Source organism: Dama dama, chromosome 16 (assembly GCF_033118175.1).
Source record: "Dama dama isolate Ldn47 chromosome 16, ASM3311817v1, whole genome shotgun sequence".
Taxonomy (NCBI): Eukaryota; Metazoa; Chordata; class Mammalia; order Artiodactyla; family Cervidae; genus Dama; species Dama dama.
Genome location: NC_083696.1, coordinates 12195617 through 12215419, shown reverse-complemented (window position 1 = coordinate 12215419; position 19803 = coordinate 12195617). Strand labels below are relative to the sequence as shown.

At 38.5% G+C, this 19803-nt stretch overlaps 1 protein-coding gene across 1 annotated transcript in view; it reads right to left on the bottom strand.

Annotated features, from left to right (window-relative positions):
• SVEP1 (sushi, von Willebrand factor type A, EGF and pentraxin domain containing 1) overlaps positions 1-19803 on the bottom strand; it is a 191405-nt gene that overhangs the window by 152911 nt on the left and 18691 nt on the right. The window contains exons 2-3 of the mRNA XM_061163442.1: positions 4692-4947; positions 898-1074 (exon numbers count right to left, since the gene is read on the bottom strand). Coding sequence (XP_061019425.1) covers positions 898-1074; positions 4692-4947 — 433 coding nt within the window. The remainder of the gene's footprint in view (positions 1-897; positions 1075-4691; positions 4948-19803) is intronic.

Here is a 19803-nt window from a genome sequence, read left to right as displayed (position 1 = left end):
ACAGATGTCAAAGAAGTGAATTCCATTTTGAAGTGACGTCACTTTTAAAGCTTTTTTTTTTTTTAAGAGCTTTTTGATGTTCTTTCGTGGAGACTTATGAGGCGCTAAAAGACCATAAAGTGAATTTTACATTTTTTTGTGACAATCCCACAAGCTCCAGGTGCCCTGAGGACCAGAATCCCACTTGTTTCAGTTTCTTACAGAGGCTGAAGCATAGTTTGATGATTTGGCTATTGACTGATTACAAATAAAAAGCTCCAAACCTTCCCCCTTCCCAGATCTGGCTCTAGGCTTCAAGAGGTCCTAGAAGCCTTCTACATCCTCTTGGAACTCTGTGCCCACCACGTGAGCAAGACTGGGCTGGCCTCATGGAGTCTGACAGGCCACGTGAACAACACCCTAGAGATCCTGGGCAAGCCATTTTAGACTAGCCTCCAGCCAGCTCATGCCCAAACACGTGAGAGAACTCAGGTAAGATCGGCAGGGCAGCCAACCCTCCTCACGGTCAATGACAAATGTAATCAGTCACCATAGCTGAGGACCAAAAGTGCTGCCCAAACTGATTCACTGATTCATGAGCAATATCAAATACTCTCGGGACTTCCTGGGTGGTCCAGTGGTTAAGACTTTGCTTTCCAATGCAGGGGGTGCAGGTTCCATCCCTGGTCGGGGAACTAAGATCCCACATGCCTCGCCAAAAAAACAAAGTATAAAACAGAAGCAATATTGTGACAAATTCAATTAAGACTTTAAAAGTGGTCCACATTAAAAAAAGAAATCTAAAAAAAAAAAAAAAAAACAACTATAAATTCTTAGTGGTTAAGCCATTGAGCATGGGGCTCCATTCCTACAGAGCAACAAGGCAACCAATATAGTTGCCACAGACCAGACACTCACCTGTGCATTCGTACTGGAGACCTTTCCCGTAATACCCCTTCTCACAGACGCACTCAAACTGACCCGTGTGAGTCCCACATTTGCAGCTTGCCATATGGTCACAGCAGTCTTTGCCGGCTTCACATAGATAGGAGCAATGGGACATATCCTCTTGAATAAAACTCCCAGAAGGCAGATCTACAAGCACATATGACAGGGAGGTCATAAAAAAAAAAAAAAAAAGAAGGAATGAGCAGTGGAATGTTACATTCTCTTGTTACGAGGAAATATCTTTTCATTTCCGTCAAATTCCCAATCGCTCCCCACTCCCATCCGAATAGGAAAGTGTGTGATTTGCACAAGTACAGGCTGGGGATTTGGGGCAGCCGGTTCAGCTCTTTCAGTCTGGGACCTCGTCCTCAGTTCTCCAGGCCAGGCAGGGTCAGGCAGAAATTGAGTCGTTTCAGCGAGCAATCTCCAGATGCAGCAGGAAGTTCTGCAGTCGGTTCTCCAGGTCAGTCTCCTGGCCTCCCCACCAGCATGAGGTCAGGCAGCAGAAACCAGATTTCTAGAGTCCCTGCTCAAATAAACAAAAAGCTGCAGCCCTGACTGCTGCCTAAGGGTGTTGATTGCGGGCAACTGACTTAAAACACTTATCTTTACTTCTATAATTATTTGATTAAAGACTGAAACAATGGCACCACACAAGTTGAATCATAGAACTAGGATCTGCTTTGTCTCTCAATTTTAAATAAATTTTCACATGTAAAAGGTGACCATTACTAATCTTACTCAAGCCATGCTCTAAAGTGAGCCATGCTGGGAATTCAACAACTCAGGCAGAGCTGTCCTGTTCTGAAAGTGACTTAACAGGGCAGGGTAAAGTTGATTGCGACTTACCAAGAATCGATGGCCTAGAATAAGGCACACAGTAAGTTCTATGTACCCTGTGGAAGAGGTTCAAAAGTCTCAGCCTAAATTTTAGTACTAGGTCCATGGTGCTAGGCCCAGATACAGTGATGGGATCACAGAAGGAACTCAGATGGGTGAGTTTCAGCAACATACATGAACTGCTAATGAATACCCAGAAAAGAGACAGGTGATGGCCTCAGTTATGGAACATCTCTCTCAACACATTAAGACCTGAACAATAATAGGGACTAAGTAAAGGGAAGATTCCAGCACTAAGGGAAAGAGACTAGTGCAACCAAATACCCTATTAAAGCTCATGCAATAGATTGTGGTATGGGTACAAGGTCTGCAACACCGGCACCTAGGAATTAGCTCTGGGACACAGGTTGATCTGGCAGTCTAGGGAGCAGGAAAATGTAGCTATAAGACTGGTGCACTGGCATTTAGGTCTGGGAGAGATAAATGAATAAGTTGCATATCGGGAAAGCTATTATTCTGGAACTTACGTCCTCTGAGAATAGCCACAAACACGGACAGTCTTGAGGCCAAAAGTGCACTAAGTTGTTTCAGTCATATCCAATTATTTGCGACCCTGTGGACTGTAGCCCGCCAGGCTCCTCTGTCCATGGGATTCTCCAGGCAAGAATACTGGAGTGGGTCGCCATTTCCTTCTCCAGGGGATCTTTCTGACTCAGGGATTGAACTTGTGTCTCTTAAGTCTCTTGTGCTGGCAGGTGGGTTCTTTACCACTGGAGCCACCCTCGGAATCTAAAAAGTGGATCCATCCAAATTGAAAGTAGTTTCAGCAGACCCAAAAATACAGCGAACTAGTGGTTACCAATAGGAGGATGGGCAATAGAGGGGTGATGGACCAAGAGGCACAAACTACTGGATATGAATTAAGCCACAAGGATGTATAGTACAACATGGGGGATACAGCCAGCATGTTGCAATAACTGTAAATGGAAAGTAACCTTTAACAATTGTATGAAAATAAAAAACTATTAAAAAAAAAAAAAAGAATCCAACTTCAGAGAACATCAAGACAGGGGAAATGAGGTTAATTTCTTTTGCTTTGATAATGTTTTTCAGAAAAAAATAAGATCTCTTCTGATGGAATCTGGAAACTCCATCAGAGTAGTACACATTTTTAGATACCAGTTTACAGTAATAAAAGTTATGCCTTTCAAAACCCTGTTGCAATATGGTAACCAAAATCCTTTCCTTGAAGGATTTTGTCCCATCCAGTTTCTGGCTCACATCAGGGCAGAAGGGCCCTGTCCTATAAGACAGAAGGCTGGTAGGACTGGAAAAAAGTCCTCGACGACACAGCTAATAACACTCATAATTTCATAATCCCATCTAGTGCAACAGCCATTCTGTCTTCCCACTCAACATATCACTTTTCCCAGAGAATAGGACAAACAGAAAAAACTCCCAGGTAGTGAACTTCTGCCAAGTGCCAAATATTACATTGGTGAAATTTAAATATTTTATTTTGTCCTCTTGACAAAACTATATGGCACATGTTATAATAGCTCCATTTTAAAAGCAGATGAAACTGAAGGTCATAGATGTTAGATAAATTGCCTAAAGTAACAGCAATAAGGGACAGTTACTGACAGCTTAGTATTATAAACCCTCAGTAAGTTTTCATGTGTTAATCCATGTAATCCTTGGAACAAACCTATGAAGTAGGTACTCATCTTGTATCCTATTTCATCAACAAGAAATCTAAGGAGTACAAAAGTCAAATAATCTGTCAAAGCCGCTCAGTTACTAGTTGACTGGCTGGGACTTTTTTTGCTATGTCCATAGGTAGCCTGAGATGCTGCTCCAAACTCTTCTGCTGGAATTACAGTAGGGCTGACTCACTTCTTTTGTGTGTATATTAGTCACTCAGTCGTGTCCAACTCTTTGTGATCCCATGGACTATAGCCCCTCAGGCTCCTCTGTCCAGGGAATTCTCCAGGCAAGAATACTGGAGTGGGTAGCCATTCCCTTCTCCAGGGGATCTTCCCGACCCAGGGATTGAACTGGGTGTCCTACATTGCAACAGAGGCTTTACCATCTGAGCCACAAGGGAAGCTTATCACTAATTGTGAGGAAATCTTGTGTTGCCATGATTTACCCATCAAACTGAATCTTTCACGTGGATATCTGAAAGATCAAGCCTAATTTGCTCCATGGCTTTGGTCTGAGGCTATATCCTTGACCCCCTACTCCCAATCTACACTTTCTCTTCTGGATCACAGCAACATACATGCCCATACTACACCTGGAAGTTCATCATCTGACTTAAGTCATTCAACTAAACATCACTATGAACAGTGTCCAAAGAACTTAATGAATGGATTTACTGACGCCATCCTCTGTTGCTCTCACTGCTCTTCAGTTTACCATAAGCATATCATATCAGTCTTCAAACTGTCAGGTCAATAAATACGTGTTAAGTATTTACTATCTCTCTAATCTTCATGAATATTTCTGGAAACACTATGGTGAGATTCACGAAGTCTGTCTCTCAATGTTTACTTCATCCTTCCAGATAACTGTAGATGAAATCTAAGTCAAGGTGTCTGACTCCGTGTGTGGCCTTAAAACACACCTCCATTCATTCCACTTATTCTAATGGTCCTAGGTGGAAGCATATGGATATTTTAGTGAAAATATATCACAGCTGTTAAAAAACAAAACAAATACTCCTGTCGCAAGGTCAGAGGGTCATCTCTACTTATGAAGTTCAACACATCTCGTAATACACAAGAGACACATGGCTATCATGCTCAGCAAAGACCCCATAGGGCTTGGTATTGTCTTCCCCACGGGGTGGGTTTCAGGCAGTAAGCAAGAAGGAAACCCCCATATAAAGACACTGTGGTGTGCCATTAAGCTTCCATTACCTTCATGCAATGCCCGGCGAGCTAAAGCCTCAAATTCTTCAAAACTGTGGAGCAGATAGCAATGTTCCTCCTTTGGGATGGAAGCCATGTCATTCAGCTCTCGAATGTTTCCTTGCCATATGCCAAACGTAAAGATTTCCACCCCAAAATCTCGCAGCAATGCCGCAACAGGTCTTGGATCTCCCCCGTTGGAATATCCATCCGTAATGAGAAATATAACTTTTGTTGAGTTTTCTCTAGAATGACGAAGAATTTGCTGTAATAAAATAGAGAAAATTAGCATGAGTCTGTATTGTGTGTCCTACTCTGTGCCTCCCTTTTTAGGCAATGGAGTGCTTGTGTTACCATTGACATTCTACAAGCGTGGGGAATGGAACACCCATCAGTGAGGGTAAAACAAACAGGCACAGATAAGCACCTACAACGGTCTTCTCACAGAACCATAATAAAACTCAAAAGCATTTTGTATCATCATCAGCGTCCTCATCATCATGATGATTATTGCCATGCATGCTAAGCTGCTTCAGTCATGTCCGACTCTGTGCGACCCCACGGACTGTAGCCCGCCAGGCTCCTCTGTCCATGGGGATTCGCTTGACAAGAATGCTGGAGTGGATTATCATGCCCTCCTTCAGGGGAGCTTCCCAAACCAAGGATCGAACCCAGGTCTCCCTCATTGAGGGCAGATTCTTTACTGTTTGAGCCACTGTGGAAGTCCATAAAAATTACTTAGCATAGAGCTTGCTAATAAAGAGCAACAAATGTTTATGGAATGAATTTGTATTAATATTATCAATTGTGGTTAAACTATTTTTAAATTGCTTTTCAGGCTCAAAATTTGGACCAAATCTGAGTCCTATTTATCTACTTCCTAGCATATCTAGCTAGTTACTCACTTACCTACCTAGCTGAACCACCTCATGAGCAAACACTAAAAGCTGGACCAGAAGAAAATTTAGCAGAATACCTCTTTTCCAGAGTTAACAATGGCTCGCTTGCTTCCTCTATTTGTTTTTCCACTGCTCTTCCAAAATTGGAGAATTGATTCAACACTTCATCTTTTTTGGACCACCCAGTATTAGCACAAAAATCAGCTGTTTTTTCGGTGATGTCCTATCTTCATGAGAAAATACTACCGCTTCACTCAATTTGTCAGTAGGGCTTTAATGTTTTAGGATGAGTGAGTTACGCTTTATAGTGTTATATGCTATTTCTTCTCATAGATAAAAAGAAAAAAATGAAACCTCTTAAAAAAGGTGTATATTTTATTGCCATTGATGTTTTGTAATATCATACTGTAGAGGCACAGAAGATCCAATGGTGAACCTGGTTTACAATTAAACTGGTTGTTGTTGCTATTCACTAGAAATGGGTCAGAAAGGTAACGAAGCACCAGGGGACATTTTCTGGCAAGTTCTTAGACAGAATTCCATGTTTTTAGACAGTGATTCAAGAACAGCAACATTGCAACCTAGGGTTCTATTAATGTTAAAAGGAGATATTATGATTTTAAAAATAACTTTGCCTCAATTTATTTTAGGGGACAGACTCAACTATAAGCTCTAGATTCTCAGATTTTAAGATTCATGTCTACAGAAAACATATTTCATTGGTTCATAATCAAGAAGTATTTATTCTAATTCAGTCATTGCTGCCAATTTGTTTTAGAGTCTGTGAGCAAAAGATAATGCTGTTAAATCTGAATTTATAAACAAACTAAAAATTACTCTGGAAAACATCTGGAAAGCCAGCATTTTGAGAAAAGGTATTCAAACACTTCAATCCACTCCTTTGCAAAAACCAAGCGAAGTATAAACAAAGTCCTAATGTACAGCACAGGGAACTATACTCAATATCCTGTGATAAACCACAACGGAAAAGAATATGAAAAAAGAATGCATACACGGGTACAACTGAGTCACTTTGTGGTACAGCAGAGATTGGCACAACATTGTAAATCAACTATATACTTCAACTAAAAAAAAAACGTGAAATAAAGAAAAACAAATAGTGTTGAGGGACCATACTGAAGCAGGACCTGAGGACAGGTGTGTGATGCAGGATAACGTGGGATACTGATGGAGACATTTACCAAGTACACACATCAAGGGGCTCAATCGACAGTCTCAAAATTCTCAGTGTGTTTTTCCCCCCATTTAGCTTCAAATTTATTGGCATAAGCTAATCATAATAAGATCTGTTTACTGTCTACATCAAAGTTCTTGGCTCTTAAAGCTTAAAAATCTACCCTCTTGATGAGTGACAAAAGATTTGGAATGAATACTCAGTACATGAGAGCTAATTCCTCACTCCAGAGAAGAAAAGAACCTCTGAATGACTCTCCTCAAGACAAACAGAAGTAACTAATGTTGGTGAGAACGGGGCGAAAAGGGAACACATGTACACTGCTGGTGGGGATGTAAATTGGTGCAACCAATGTGGAAGACAATATGGAGGTTGTGCAAAAATCTAAAAAATCAGAACTGCCATATGTTCCAGCAACCCTACTCCTGGGTCTTTATCTGAAGAAAGCAAAAAAAAAAAAAGAAAAAAAGAATAAAAGAAAAAAAAATAGAAAAGATACATGCACCTCAAAGTTCACAGCAGCATTATTCACAAATGCCAAGATCAGGAACCAATCTAAGTGTTAACAGATGAATGGATAAAAAAGAAGTGGTATACCTACACACAATGCAATACTACATATCCATAAAAAAGAAAGAAAATTTGATGCTTGCCAAAACACAGATAGATTTGGAGGGCACTAGGCTAAGTAAAATAAGTCAGACAAGAAAGACAAATACTATATGGTGTTATGTGGAACCTAAAATGTATAATAAACTAGTGAATATAACAAAAAAAAAAAAAAAAGCAGACTTCCAGATATAGAGGAGTGGTTAAAACCACTAGTTTAAAAACCAAACTAGTGGTTACCAGTGAGGAGACAAAGGGAGGGACAATATAAGGTTAGTGGAGTGGGAAGTCCAGACTACTGGGTGTAAGCTAGGCTATAAGGATGTATTTATTATACAACATAGGGACACAACCAATATTTTATAGTAACTGTAAATGGAATGTAACCTTTAAAAATTGTGTAACAAGTAAAAAAATAATAAAGAAAAGAACTCCAAGGAGAGAAAGAGAGTTCTAGGAGAACAAGAGATTTTAGATATTGCTGTGAGGTTCTCTGCTCTACACCAAACTCTCCACATCCGCCAGCTCAGTCACAGGAGGAGCATGACTGCCATCCCTTTATGGGGATGGGCATAGAGACGCATGGCTTCCCTAGTGGTTCAGACAGTAAAGCGTCTGCCTACAATGCAGGAGACCTGGGTTCGATCCCTGGGTTGGGAAGATCCTCTGGAGAAGGAAATGGCAACCCACTCCAGTACTCTTGCCTGGAAAATCCCATGGATGGAGGAGCCTCGTAGGCTACAGTCTATGGGGTTGCAAAGAGTTGGACACGACTGAGCGACTTCACTCATAGGGATATATGAGTCCTCATTCCATGTGCTTATTTGGGATAGTGCTAAGTCCCACAGAAGTGCCACTAGTCACAGTGATATGAGGCAATAGAACGTAACTATGTGGGATGTTCAAGGGAAGAGGATCTGAAGAGTCTTGTATATTCCTGGAGAGACTTAGAAGAGAGATTCGGGACAATATGAAGACTTCTGGAGCAGCCCTGCAATATTGAGGATGTGTTGGAGAAGACTCTTCAGAGTTCCTTGGACTGCAAGGAGATCAAACCAGTCCATCCTAAAGGAAATCAGTCCTGAATGTTCACTGGAAGGACTAATGCTGAAGCTGAAACTCCAATACTTTGGCCACCTGATACGAAGAACTGACTCATTTGAAAAGACCCTGATGCTTGGAAGGATTGAAGGCAGGAGGAGAAGAGGACGACAGAGGATGAGATGGCTGGATGGCATCACTGACTCAATGGACATGAGTTTGAGTAAACTCCAGGAGCTGGTGATGGACAGGGAGGCCTGGCATGCTGCAGTCCATGGGTCGCAAAGAGTCAGACATGACTGAGCAACTGAACTGAACTGAGTGGCTAACAGCATGGACCACGGAAGCCATGCCTCTCTCAGACTGCCTGAGAGGAGAAATCCTGGAAGAAATCCTGGAAGCCCTAGGATACGGCTGTACCAAGGGTGACAGAGATGACAAACCCATATGCAGATGACCAACGATGATCATCATGACCACTGAGGAGAGAACTGAGACAGTTCCAGAGGATGAACATGCAGAGCATGTCAGGGCTGAGAGGTGGACAACTCCTCCCACGCTGCAGCGTTGCAGAAGCTTTCCAAAGCGCAGATTCAACTAGAACGTGAAAGGGAAGAGGAAAACCTTCCTGAATGTGGCTCAGTTTCCAACAGTGCAGCGCTTGAGAAATGTCTCATTTTGAGTTTGCTTGAAGTTTTATGTCATCGGGTGGAGTCTCCAAATAGAAATGACAGTTGGTATTAGAAAAGAAAAAAAAGACTGGAAAAAGATCTTCATTGGTGGATAGGGAAATATTTTCTTTTTTAATAAACAGTTTCTCTTCCTGATGGAACCTTGTGATATCTTAGAAAACAGGCAGAAAAAAACTCTTTGGAACTCTATCCTCCACACCTTATTTAGAGAGAGAGACAAAGATTGACGATGGAGGGCAGGGGGAGGGAGAGAAGGAGGTCACTTGATCCAACCTCCTTACAGCCCAGCTCAAATGTATTCAGAGGTGACAAAGTCAAGGACAACTTCAGACAAAAGCCTAGTCTGGTCCCCAGATGTAACTTCCTTGAAGGCAGGTACTTTTGTCTATTTTTTCAATTCTTTAATTCCCAATGTCTTGCATGTTGTTTGGCAAATGGTACACACTCAGTGAATAGCAGTCAATAAACAGAAACCCATGGTGCAGCCAGCGCTTGGTCCAAAATCCTTGGTGTAACCTTACCTGTTGTCTCTTCTTGCTTTAGAAAGCTTCCCCTCCCGAAGTCTGTTAAAATATTCTCATATTTTTTTCTCTAATATTTCTTTTTTCTTTAAAAAAATTATTAAATCCATATACTTTTCTTTGATGTGAAGTAAGATATTTCCTTTATTTTTATCCAAATTCAGAAGCCATTTTCCTCAAATCATTTATTAACTGACCTGTTTTTTTCCCCTGTTTTATTGATTTATTTGCCTACTCTTGGTCAATATCACATAGTTTTGGTTACCATACCTTCATAGTGTTTTTTTCATATCTGGTGAGGAAAGTCTAACATCCTTTTATTTTCACTTTTAAAAAGCTTGCGGTTAACCTTGAAAACTCTCTTCTCCAATACAGCTTGAGAGTCAGTTTATCAAATTCTTCAAATACACAGAGGCCAAAAAGAAAAAAGACAGAATCAAGGACCAGAATCAAGCCTCATGAGAAATGACCATCCTTAGAACCCTGACCACTATCTCCAAATACCATTTACCACTGAGAGGAACCAAGAATTCTTAAACAAATGATTGATTCAGGTCAGGAAATATACAACATGAGCTTGGAATATCCTGTTATGACAGAAAGCAAAGAAGCTCTTAAATGCTATAAAGACACAACAAAGTGAATCAGAAGCCAGTCTGAAGAACGATTCCTTCTATCTTTCTGGCCAAAGAAGTATATCAGTAAAAGTAATAACTGGAGTTATCAATTATGATACATATATGTGTGTGTGAATATGTGTACTTACATTTTCACTTAGCACACAACTCAAGCAAAAATCCTCTCAATATAAATAATAACTGAAATAAACTGAAACACACACACACATTTTTTAGTTCAGTGTTACCTCTGAGGAAAAATCCAATTATCTGTTATGGATGGCAAGAAGTGAGACATTATTTTATGTGTCTTTAAAGTTATACACATGTTTCAAAGGGTAACCCCTAGTTCTAGTACGTCAAGATGTGGGCAAGTTGTGCTTACACCACCCTTGCCCTTTACTTAAAGTGATAAAGTTTTTCTGAGTTGTTCGACTTGGAAGTTATAACCTAAACTCTATGGATATCCCCTAAAAGCTTTTGCTCATCTTCTTTCTCCCTTCTATAAGGCCGTGGCAGTTAATGGTAAGCAAGACACTGAAAGAGTGACAATTGTGATGGAGAGGAGAAGAGGAAAAAATGTAAACTTTTTTTTTTGGTATGATATTCTTGACAGTGCCTGGCACAGAGTATATGCTCATAAATATTTATTCAATGAATGAATGAATGAATAAGTGAAGCAGATAAACTTGAGGATTTGCTGGAGAGAGTTACTTGAGTAGGTTGGTCTTAAATGAGCAGTGGGAATATACAGCATGTGTGTGTGTGTGTGTGTGTGTGTGTGCTACATGTTGTACTGTTTTGCACAAAAAAGATAAAGCTTTCTTTGTGTGCTGTTATCATCCTTCTGACACAAATACCACCTTGCAATATTAATCTCAACTCCTGTCAATAACATTCCTTAATATCCAGGTTAGGATTTGCAGAGAGTTCTGGCTGTACTACTTACTACATAGAAAACCCTTTAAGCTGTGATTCTATTTTTTCTTGTCTTGCACAGAACTGCTGTTACGGGAACCATTATATCTGTTGGCAAGACAATATATTAAGCTTAAAATAGTAAGAAGAATAGCAGGACTAGAAGTCCAAGCAAAGAATTACACAAGATCTGGGTTTGGAATGCACTTTAACAGTCGAGGTGGGGGAGTGGATGATTTACTGAAAATAATTTACCCCTCCCCCAATCTCTGGGCTTCATCATACTTGAATAAGGACATAATTCAATAGAAACATTTTTTCATCCCACAGATTTAAGAAGTAAATAGATCTGTGGTAATGTTGGTGGAATGTGGTAGAGGACCAACTCTGGATTCTCCTCTTAGTGTTCCTGAAATAGTTTATATCATCTGCAATCCTTTGAAAAGCATTTAAGAAATGGAATTTTTTGTCCAGAATACTGAATGAGGCAAACCCTTTGTGGCCAACAAAAAACTCAATGTGAACTTTGTATAGCGAAAGGTTATCACCATCTGTATTGTATCAAGCTCTGATTAGTTTGTATAAATATCTGGCAGGGAAGTAAGCTTCCCTTGTCCAGTAAGAGTCACTAGAATGATAAAAATGCAGGGTTGTGTAACGCTGTTCTAACACCCGAGATCCATCACCATTACACAAGATTGCAATCCCCTCTCCCCCTACCCTCCAAGTTAGACCACAAGAGAACTGCTTTGAAAAATGATCTTGAAAGAAAAAGAGAGGTTACAACAATGCAGACGTGGGTACGATATATGCCCTTGGGCTCCATTAATTAAACTACACGTAGATATAACACCAACCTCAGCACAACCTGAGCTGCAATTACTCACTGTGGCCAACCTTGACTGAAGACAGCAACTGGGGAAACTCATAAGTCATCTTTTAATAAAAATTTGATTCTGTGAATCAATACGTATTATGATTCTATCAAAGGCACTTTCCTCCAGGGAGCAGAAAATTAGTAAATTATGCCAGTGTTTCAACTTGTTTTCCATGTACGTTTCTCTTCCATGTTAGGAAACATTAAGTACAAACAAGACGCCCTAGGGATTGTAAATTGGTACAGCCACTATGGAAAACAGCAAAGAGGTTCCTCAAAAAAGTAAATTTGAGTTGCCATGTGATTCAGGAGTCCTACTGGGCACGTACCCAGACAAAACTGTAATTCAAAAAGATATGTGCACCCCTGTTTTCATAGCAGCACTATTCACCATAGCCAAAACATGGAAATACCCTATGTGTTCATCAGATGAGTGGATAAGGAAGATGTGGTGTGTACACACACACACCCCCACACACACAGAGGAATACTACTCAGTCATAAAAAGAACAAAATAATGTCACTTGCAGCAATATGAATGTATTTGGAGGTTACCATTCTAAGTGAGGTAAGTCAGAAAGATAAAGACAAACACCATATGATATCACTTATATGTAGACTCTAAAATATGACACAAGTAAACCTATCTATGAAACAAAAACAGACTCACAGACATAGAGAACAAGCCTGTGGATGCCAAGGGGTTGGGGGTGAGGGAGAGATGGATTGGGAGTTTGGGGTTAGCAGATGCAAACCAGAAATAAATATAGAATGGATAAACAACAAAGTCCTGCTATATAGCACAGAGAATTATATTCAATATCCTGTGATAAACTAAAATGAAAAAGAATTTTTAAAAGAATGCACACACATATACATACATTTATGTATAACTGAATCTCTTTGGGGTACAGAAGAAATTAACACATTGTAAATCAACTATACTTCAATTTTTTAAAAATACCATAATCTATTTATACTACTTTCCTTATCCTTCAAATTGCAAAATTTCACCAAGGTTCATCTGTTATTTAGTTAACATTTTTAATTTGAATACTCAAATATTCTTCAGTTCAAGGAATATTTATTGCTTTACATTGATGAATAGTATATCTGGGAAAAGAAGTTATTCATCTGTTGGTTCATCATGTTTCTGGACACATTCTATTCTTTTATTTTTATCTCATCCTACTTCCTTCTGAATTTGGTGGAAAAGTCTCAAGCTTTTCTTCCATATCACCGGTTTTATGCAGTGTTGCTTCTCTTCTACTTCCAATTAAGAATTAATCCTGGATCAACAGATATCACACTAAGTGAAGTAAGGAGATAAAGACAAACATCATGACATCACTTATATGTGGAATCTAAAAACATGATGCAAATGAACTTGCTTACAAAATAGAAATAGATTTGCAAACATAGAAAATAAACTTATGGCTACCAAAGGGGAGGGGGTGAATAAATTAGGAGTTTGGGATTGAAATATATACACTACTGTATATAAAATAAACAACAGGACCTACTGTATAGCACAGGGAACTATATTCAATAACTTGTAATAACCTATAATGGGAAGTAATCTGAAAAATCAGATACATACAATGGAATCACTTTTCTGTATACCAGAAACTAATACAACCTTGTAAATTAATTGTACTTCAAAAAAAAAAAAAAAAACTCCTTAAAAATCACCTAAAAACTGGCACTTTAAAAAAAGAATCCTAGCATTGCATTTATTTTTCTTGTTACAATATTTCTTTGTTCCACATAGTTTTCTCTTAATTCCTTTTAGCTTCTCAGGCAGTTTTGCTTTCTTTTCTGCCCTTTGTTTATCTCATTTCTCATCACTATTTCAGTGTTTTATTTACATATAGTAAGTACACATAACAAATGCTTTCTAGGATTTAGTTCTGTTTTTCATAGTGAATTCCTGAACTTTATCTGTATCTTACACTTTATCTTTATTTTACTTAGCAAAAAATTTCAAAGAAACCAGATAGGAATTTTTTGTCATTTTCCTCATCCATGAGTGAAGAGGTATATCCAGTCAAAGTGCTTGCAGCAAATGATCAAATGGGTAAAATTCGTGTTGGAATACATGGCTACAATATTTGCTATTATTATTACTGATAAAACAAATTGAAGTGATTAGTGAAGAAAGAAAGAAGAAAGTGTTAGTTGTTCAGTCGTGTCTGACTCTTTGTGACACCATGGACTGTATGTAGCCCACCAGGCTCCTCCGTCCACAGGATTCTTTCAGGGAAGAATACTGGAGTGGGTTGCCATTAAGGGTTAAAAATAAACCACATACTGTACCTAGAAACAGAGGGTCTAGATCAGCACTGTCCAATAGAACTTTCTGTGATAACTGACATGTTGCCTTTGCTGTTCAATAAAGTAGCCTCTAGGCACATATGGCTACGGAACACTTGAAAGGAAGCAACTGCAACTAAGGAACCAGATTCATAATTTTATGAATCTTATGAATTTTATGATTCATATGTTTAATCTTAATTAGTATAAATTTAAATAGCCACATCTAGCTCGTGTCCGCAATGCCGGACCATGTAGGTCAAGCCTAGATACAGACTCACCCCTGAAGGAAAAAAACACAGAAAGTCTAAGTAGGCCCATAAAAATATTCTGTCAACTCAAGAACTGCAAAATCAACTTGAAGATTCAGGTGCATACAAAATTTAATACTGAAATAAGAAGAAAGTAAAAAAAAATAAAAGAGGAAAGTAACATGATAGAACAGCACTTGCACCTGTAGGAATTAGAAAGCCTTAGCATCCTGAAAACAGGAACTGAAAGTCACAGAAAGGGAGCAGGCTAAGAGGAAAACAGAAATATGCAGGAGAAGAGGGAAAGCCAGGAAACCAAAAAGGCAATGAAAAACTTAGAAATCTACCTTGGTGGTAGTGAGATAAAATGTCAAAAACCCAAACTAATAAAGTTTAGTACAAACTTTAGAGTAAAAACCTGCTCATTAGTCTCACCTAAGAACACAGACGCTCAATTCCAAATAAATACTTCCAAACTGAATACAAATGATATTCAAAACAGAGAAAGACAAATACCATATGATATCACTTATATATAGAGTCTAAAATATGACACAAGTGAATCTATGTATGAAACAGAAATAGACTCACAGACAGAAAAAACAAACTTATGGTTACCGAAGGGGAAAGGGGGAGAGGAATAAATTAGGAGTTTGGGGCTAGCAGATACAAACTACTACATATAAAACAGATAAACAACAAGGTCCTACTGTATAGCACAGGGGAATATATTTAATATCTTGCAATCAACTATGATTAAAAGGAATCTGAAAAAGAAAAAATATACATGTATAACTGACTCTGATTATGTGGATCACAACAACTTGTGGAAAATTCAAGAGATGGGAGTACCAGGCCACCTTACCTGTCTCCTGAGAAACCTGTATGTGGGTCAAGAAGCAACACTTAGAACCTTATACAAAGTGACTGACTGGTTCAAAATTGGTAAAGGAGTATGACAAGGCTATATATTGTCACCCTGTTTATTTAACTTATATAGAGAGTACATCATGTGAAATGTCAGGCTGAATGAATCACAAGCTGGAATTAAGATTGCTGAGAGAAATATCAATAACCTCAGATACACAGATGATACCACTTTAATGGCAGAAAGTAAAGAGGAACTAAAGAGCCTCTTGATGAAGGTGAAACAGGAGAGTTAAAAAACTGGCATAAAACTCAACATTCAAAAAATTAAGTTCATGGCATCCTACCCATCACTTCATGGCAAATAGGTGGGAAAAAAGTGGAAACAGTGACAGATTTATTTTCTTGGGCTCCAAAATCACTGCGGATGGAGACTGCAGCCATGAAATTAAAAGACACTTGCTCCTTGGAAGAAAAGCTATAACAAAGCTAGACAGCATATTAAAAAGCAAAGATATCACTTTACCAACAAAGGTCTGTATAGTCAAAGCTATGGTTTTTCTGGTTGTCATGTATGGATGAGAGAGTTGGACCATAAAGAAGACTGAGCGCTGAAGCATTGATCCTTTTGAATTGTGGTGCTGGAGAAGACTCTTGAGAGCCCCTTGGACTGCAAGGAGATCCAACCAGTCAATCCTTAAGGAAATCAATCCTGAATATTCACTGGAAGGACTGATGCTGAAGCTGAAACTCCAATACTTTGGGCACATGATGCGAAGAACTGACTCATTGGAAAAGACCTGATGTTGGGAAAGATTGAAGACAGGAGGAGAAGGGGATGACAGAGGATGAGATGGTTGGATGGCATCACTGACTCAATGGACATGGGTTTGAGCAAACTCTGGGAGACAGTGATGGACAGGGAGGATTGGAGTGCTGCAGTCCATAGGGTCACAAAGAGTCGGACATGACTTAGTGACTTAACAGCAACAACATAAATGAATCACTTTGCTGTATATTTGAAACATTGTAAATCAAATATAATTCAATAAAAATAAAGTTAATCTATATAAAAAATAAGATTCAAAAGATCTTTGTCCTTTATTCAATAAGGCTCATTTCTCAAATGCAAAAGTAGACTAAAATTAAGTCTTTTGCTATTATGCAACACAATAATTGTGCCAATTAGAAGAAAATAATAATCTAAGGCACTAAAAAGGCATTCAATAACATTTTCTGCTTTTTTATGAATAAAAATTAGAAATAAAAAGATAACTCAGTAATATGTAGAGTATTGATCTCAAAGAAACACTGTAAGTCATGCTCAGCTGTGAAAGCCCAGCATATTTCCCAATTAGATAAGGAGCAAATCAGTAATTCTAAGCATTTTCACTCTTATTTAAAATCTTTTTGAAATTTCTAGCCAAAGCAATAAGACAAAACCATAATTAATATTGCATTTCTTAAAGTTTCTGTTCTGTATAAAAAAAAATCAAAATTAGAAAGCAAGGGACAGACTAGACAATATATTCATCAAATCAAGCTTATCAGATAGAGTATTAAGGCCTTTCAAATATAAGAGAAAACTTCTCTATATCGCTAAACAAAAAGATTTTGGAAAATAACAGAAACAAAGGGTTTTTTTTTTAAACAAAATAAGGACCCCAAAAATGAATTATATTTGTCAGAAAATGTGAAAAACATTTAACTTTACTAACAACCAAAATAAAGTTCAATAATAGAAACACTATTTTTTCACTTCTCAAATGGTCAAAGAATTTAAGTTGTAAAATATGTGGGAAACAGTACTTCTATTGAGAATGCCACCTGAACTGGTAGTATTTGGGAGTACAGTGTGACAAAGTGACCATAGCTGCAAAAATGCCATGTGATTTGAACTACAATTCTACAACTAAGAATAGCTTAAGGAAATAACCATGGAAACTCATAAAAAGTGATCAACAGGATGAATATCCTAGAATAACTTGAAAAACAGAACATACAAACAACATGAAATTTCAACAAAAGATTACTGGTTTATAAATTACAGGGCAATCATGAAATATCCTTATAATAATATTGTTGAATAATATTAAATGTAAAAAGTAGCTAACCAAAAATAATGGTTTTATTACATTAGTGTGCATGTGTGTGTAAAGGTACTACACACGACTACACACACATGTCTAAGTGCTTAATGGCCCTTAGAGAATCTATGAGAATGACTACCAGCGTGTACATCAAAATGTTAACTCTCTCTTGGTAGTATATTTACGGGGTTTCACTTACCTCTATTTTTTACTTTTGTATCATTCCCAAAATTTCTCTTTCTCTTTTCTCTATTCTTTCCCTAGGGAATGTCATGTGAACTCAGAATTTTGAGTCTCATCTATAGACTAAGGACTCCTAAATCTATTCAAATAAACTCATATTCCTAATGTGAAGTTTGAGTGGCCCAGTGGACACCTCTACCTGAAGATGGCATATGTCGCTCAAACTCAATATATCCTCTCCATGAACAAAGAATGGTTCCCTCATCCTGCTTTTCAAATATGGCAACATAATCTATCCCATTTTATAAATCTGCAACCTTGGAGTAATCTGTGATGCCCTCTTTGTGATCCATCGCCTATTGTAACCTATCCAGACCTATTTATCTCTGTATCATCTACCTGCCTCACGATCCTAGTGTCCCCAGCTAGGTGTAGGTACCAGATATTGGTTTTGTTTGGATTATTAAAAAACACCAATTTTTTCAGCATCTCGAGCTGAAGCTGCTCTTCTTTCAAATCCATTGTCTGACCTGCCGCCCAACTTCTCGGTCTGAAATACGAACTAATCATGTTTAAAAATTCCATGATTTTTCCCTCCATCTACAAAATAAAGTCAAAATTTCTTTACAAATCTTTTTATCACCTAGTTTTAAATAACATTCCTAGTCACATTCCTTACCTCATCCCTATCTTCTACTTCCCCAACCTACCTTTTACACCATACTCTTGCTACACCATTCTATTAGGAAGTTTTAAGACATATCATGCTTTCCTTCTGTTTGTTCTGTCTGGAAATTAACAACTCTTTCTTATCTCCCACTATGAATATCTCCACTTGTACCAGCTCTTTGGAAGCCAGATCAAAGTTCATCTCCTCAGTGAAACTTTCCCAAACATTAAACCCACCTCAGTGTCCCCCACTACCTTCCATTACACCAATCCCATCATAATTACAGTTAACACATTTGTTGATCAGTCACTCAGTCATGTCTGACACTTAGTGATCCCATGGACTGCCGCACGCCAGGCTTCCTTGTCCTTCACCATCTCCTGGGGCTTGCTCAAACTCATGTCTACTGAGTCAGTGATGCCATCCAACCATCTTTTACTGCCATCCCCTTCTTCTCCTGCCTTCAATCCTTCCCAGCACCAGGGTCTTTTCTAATGAGTCACATACATCTGGTCATATCCCAAGCTAGCAAGATACTCTACTGCAAGGCTGACTCATATTTTTACTCTACTGAAGATCAAAAAATAACTATGAAATATGTGGATTAAACAATAAACAAGCAGATGCCTTTATTTTCACTAGCTATATGTCCAACATGAAAAATAAGCTAATAAATTATAGGCCAAATTTTTTGGTACAGTAATTTTGCTATGCAATTGTGAAATGAAAAAATCTTATGAATGTTATAGTTTAAACTTAATCCACCAAACCTACATTGAGTCTCTACTATAAACCAAGCACTGTGCTACAGACTTTTAATCATTCTATTTGATGATACAACAGAACCACTCACTAAAAACACACAAGCCAAAAGTAAAGCAATGACAAAAGCACAAGTAGAAAGAGTATTCTGCAGTAACTAAGCTTTCCTATCCATATTGTAATATAAAATCAATTATATATAGTAAGTCTTATTTACTCAGCCTTTCTAGACTGAACAAAAATGTTGGCTTGAGTAAGATTTAGGCTATTTTTTTAAAAGTCTAGCCAAATCAGTGGAGAAGGCAATGACAACCCACTCCAGTATTCCTGCCTGGAAAATCCCATGGATGGAGGAGCCTGGTAGGCTGCAGTCCATGGGGTCGCTAAGAGTCGGACACTACTGAGCGACTTCACTTTCACTTTTCACTTTCATGCATTGGAGAAGGAAATGGCAACCCACTCCAGTGTTCTTGCCTGGAGAACCCCAGGGACGGGGGAGCCTGGTGGGCTGCCCTCTATGGGGTCACACAGAGTTGGACACGACTGAAGTGACTTATAAGCAACAGCAGCAGCAGCCAAATCAGAAAAGACCCCAAGGGTCAAAGAAGAACTTGAT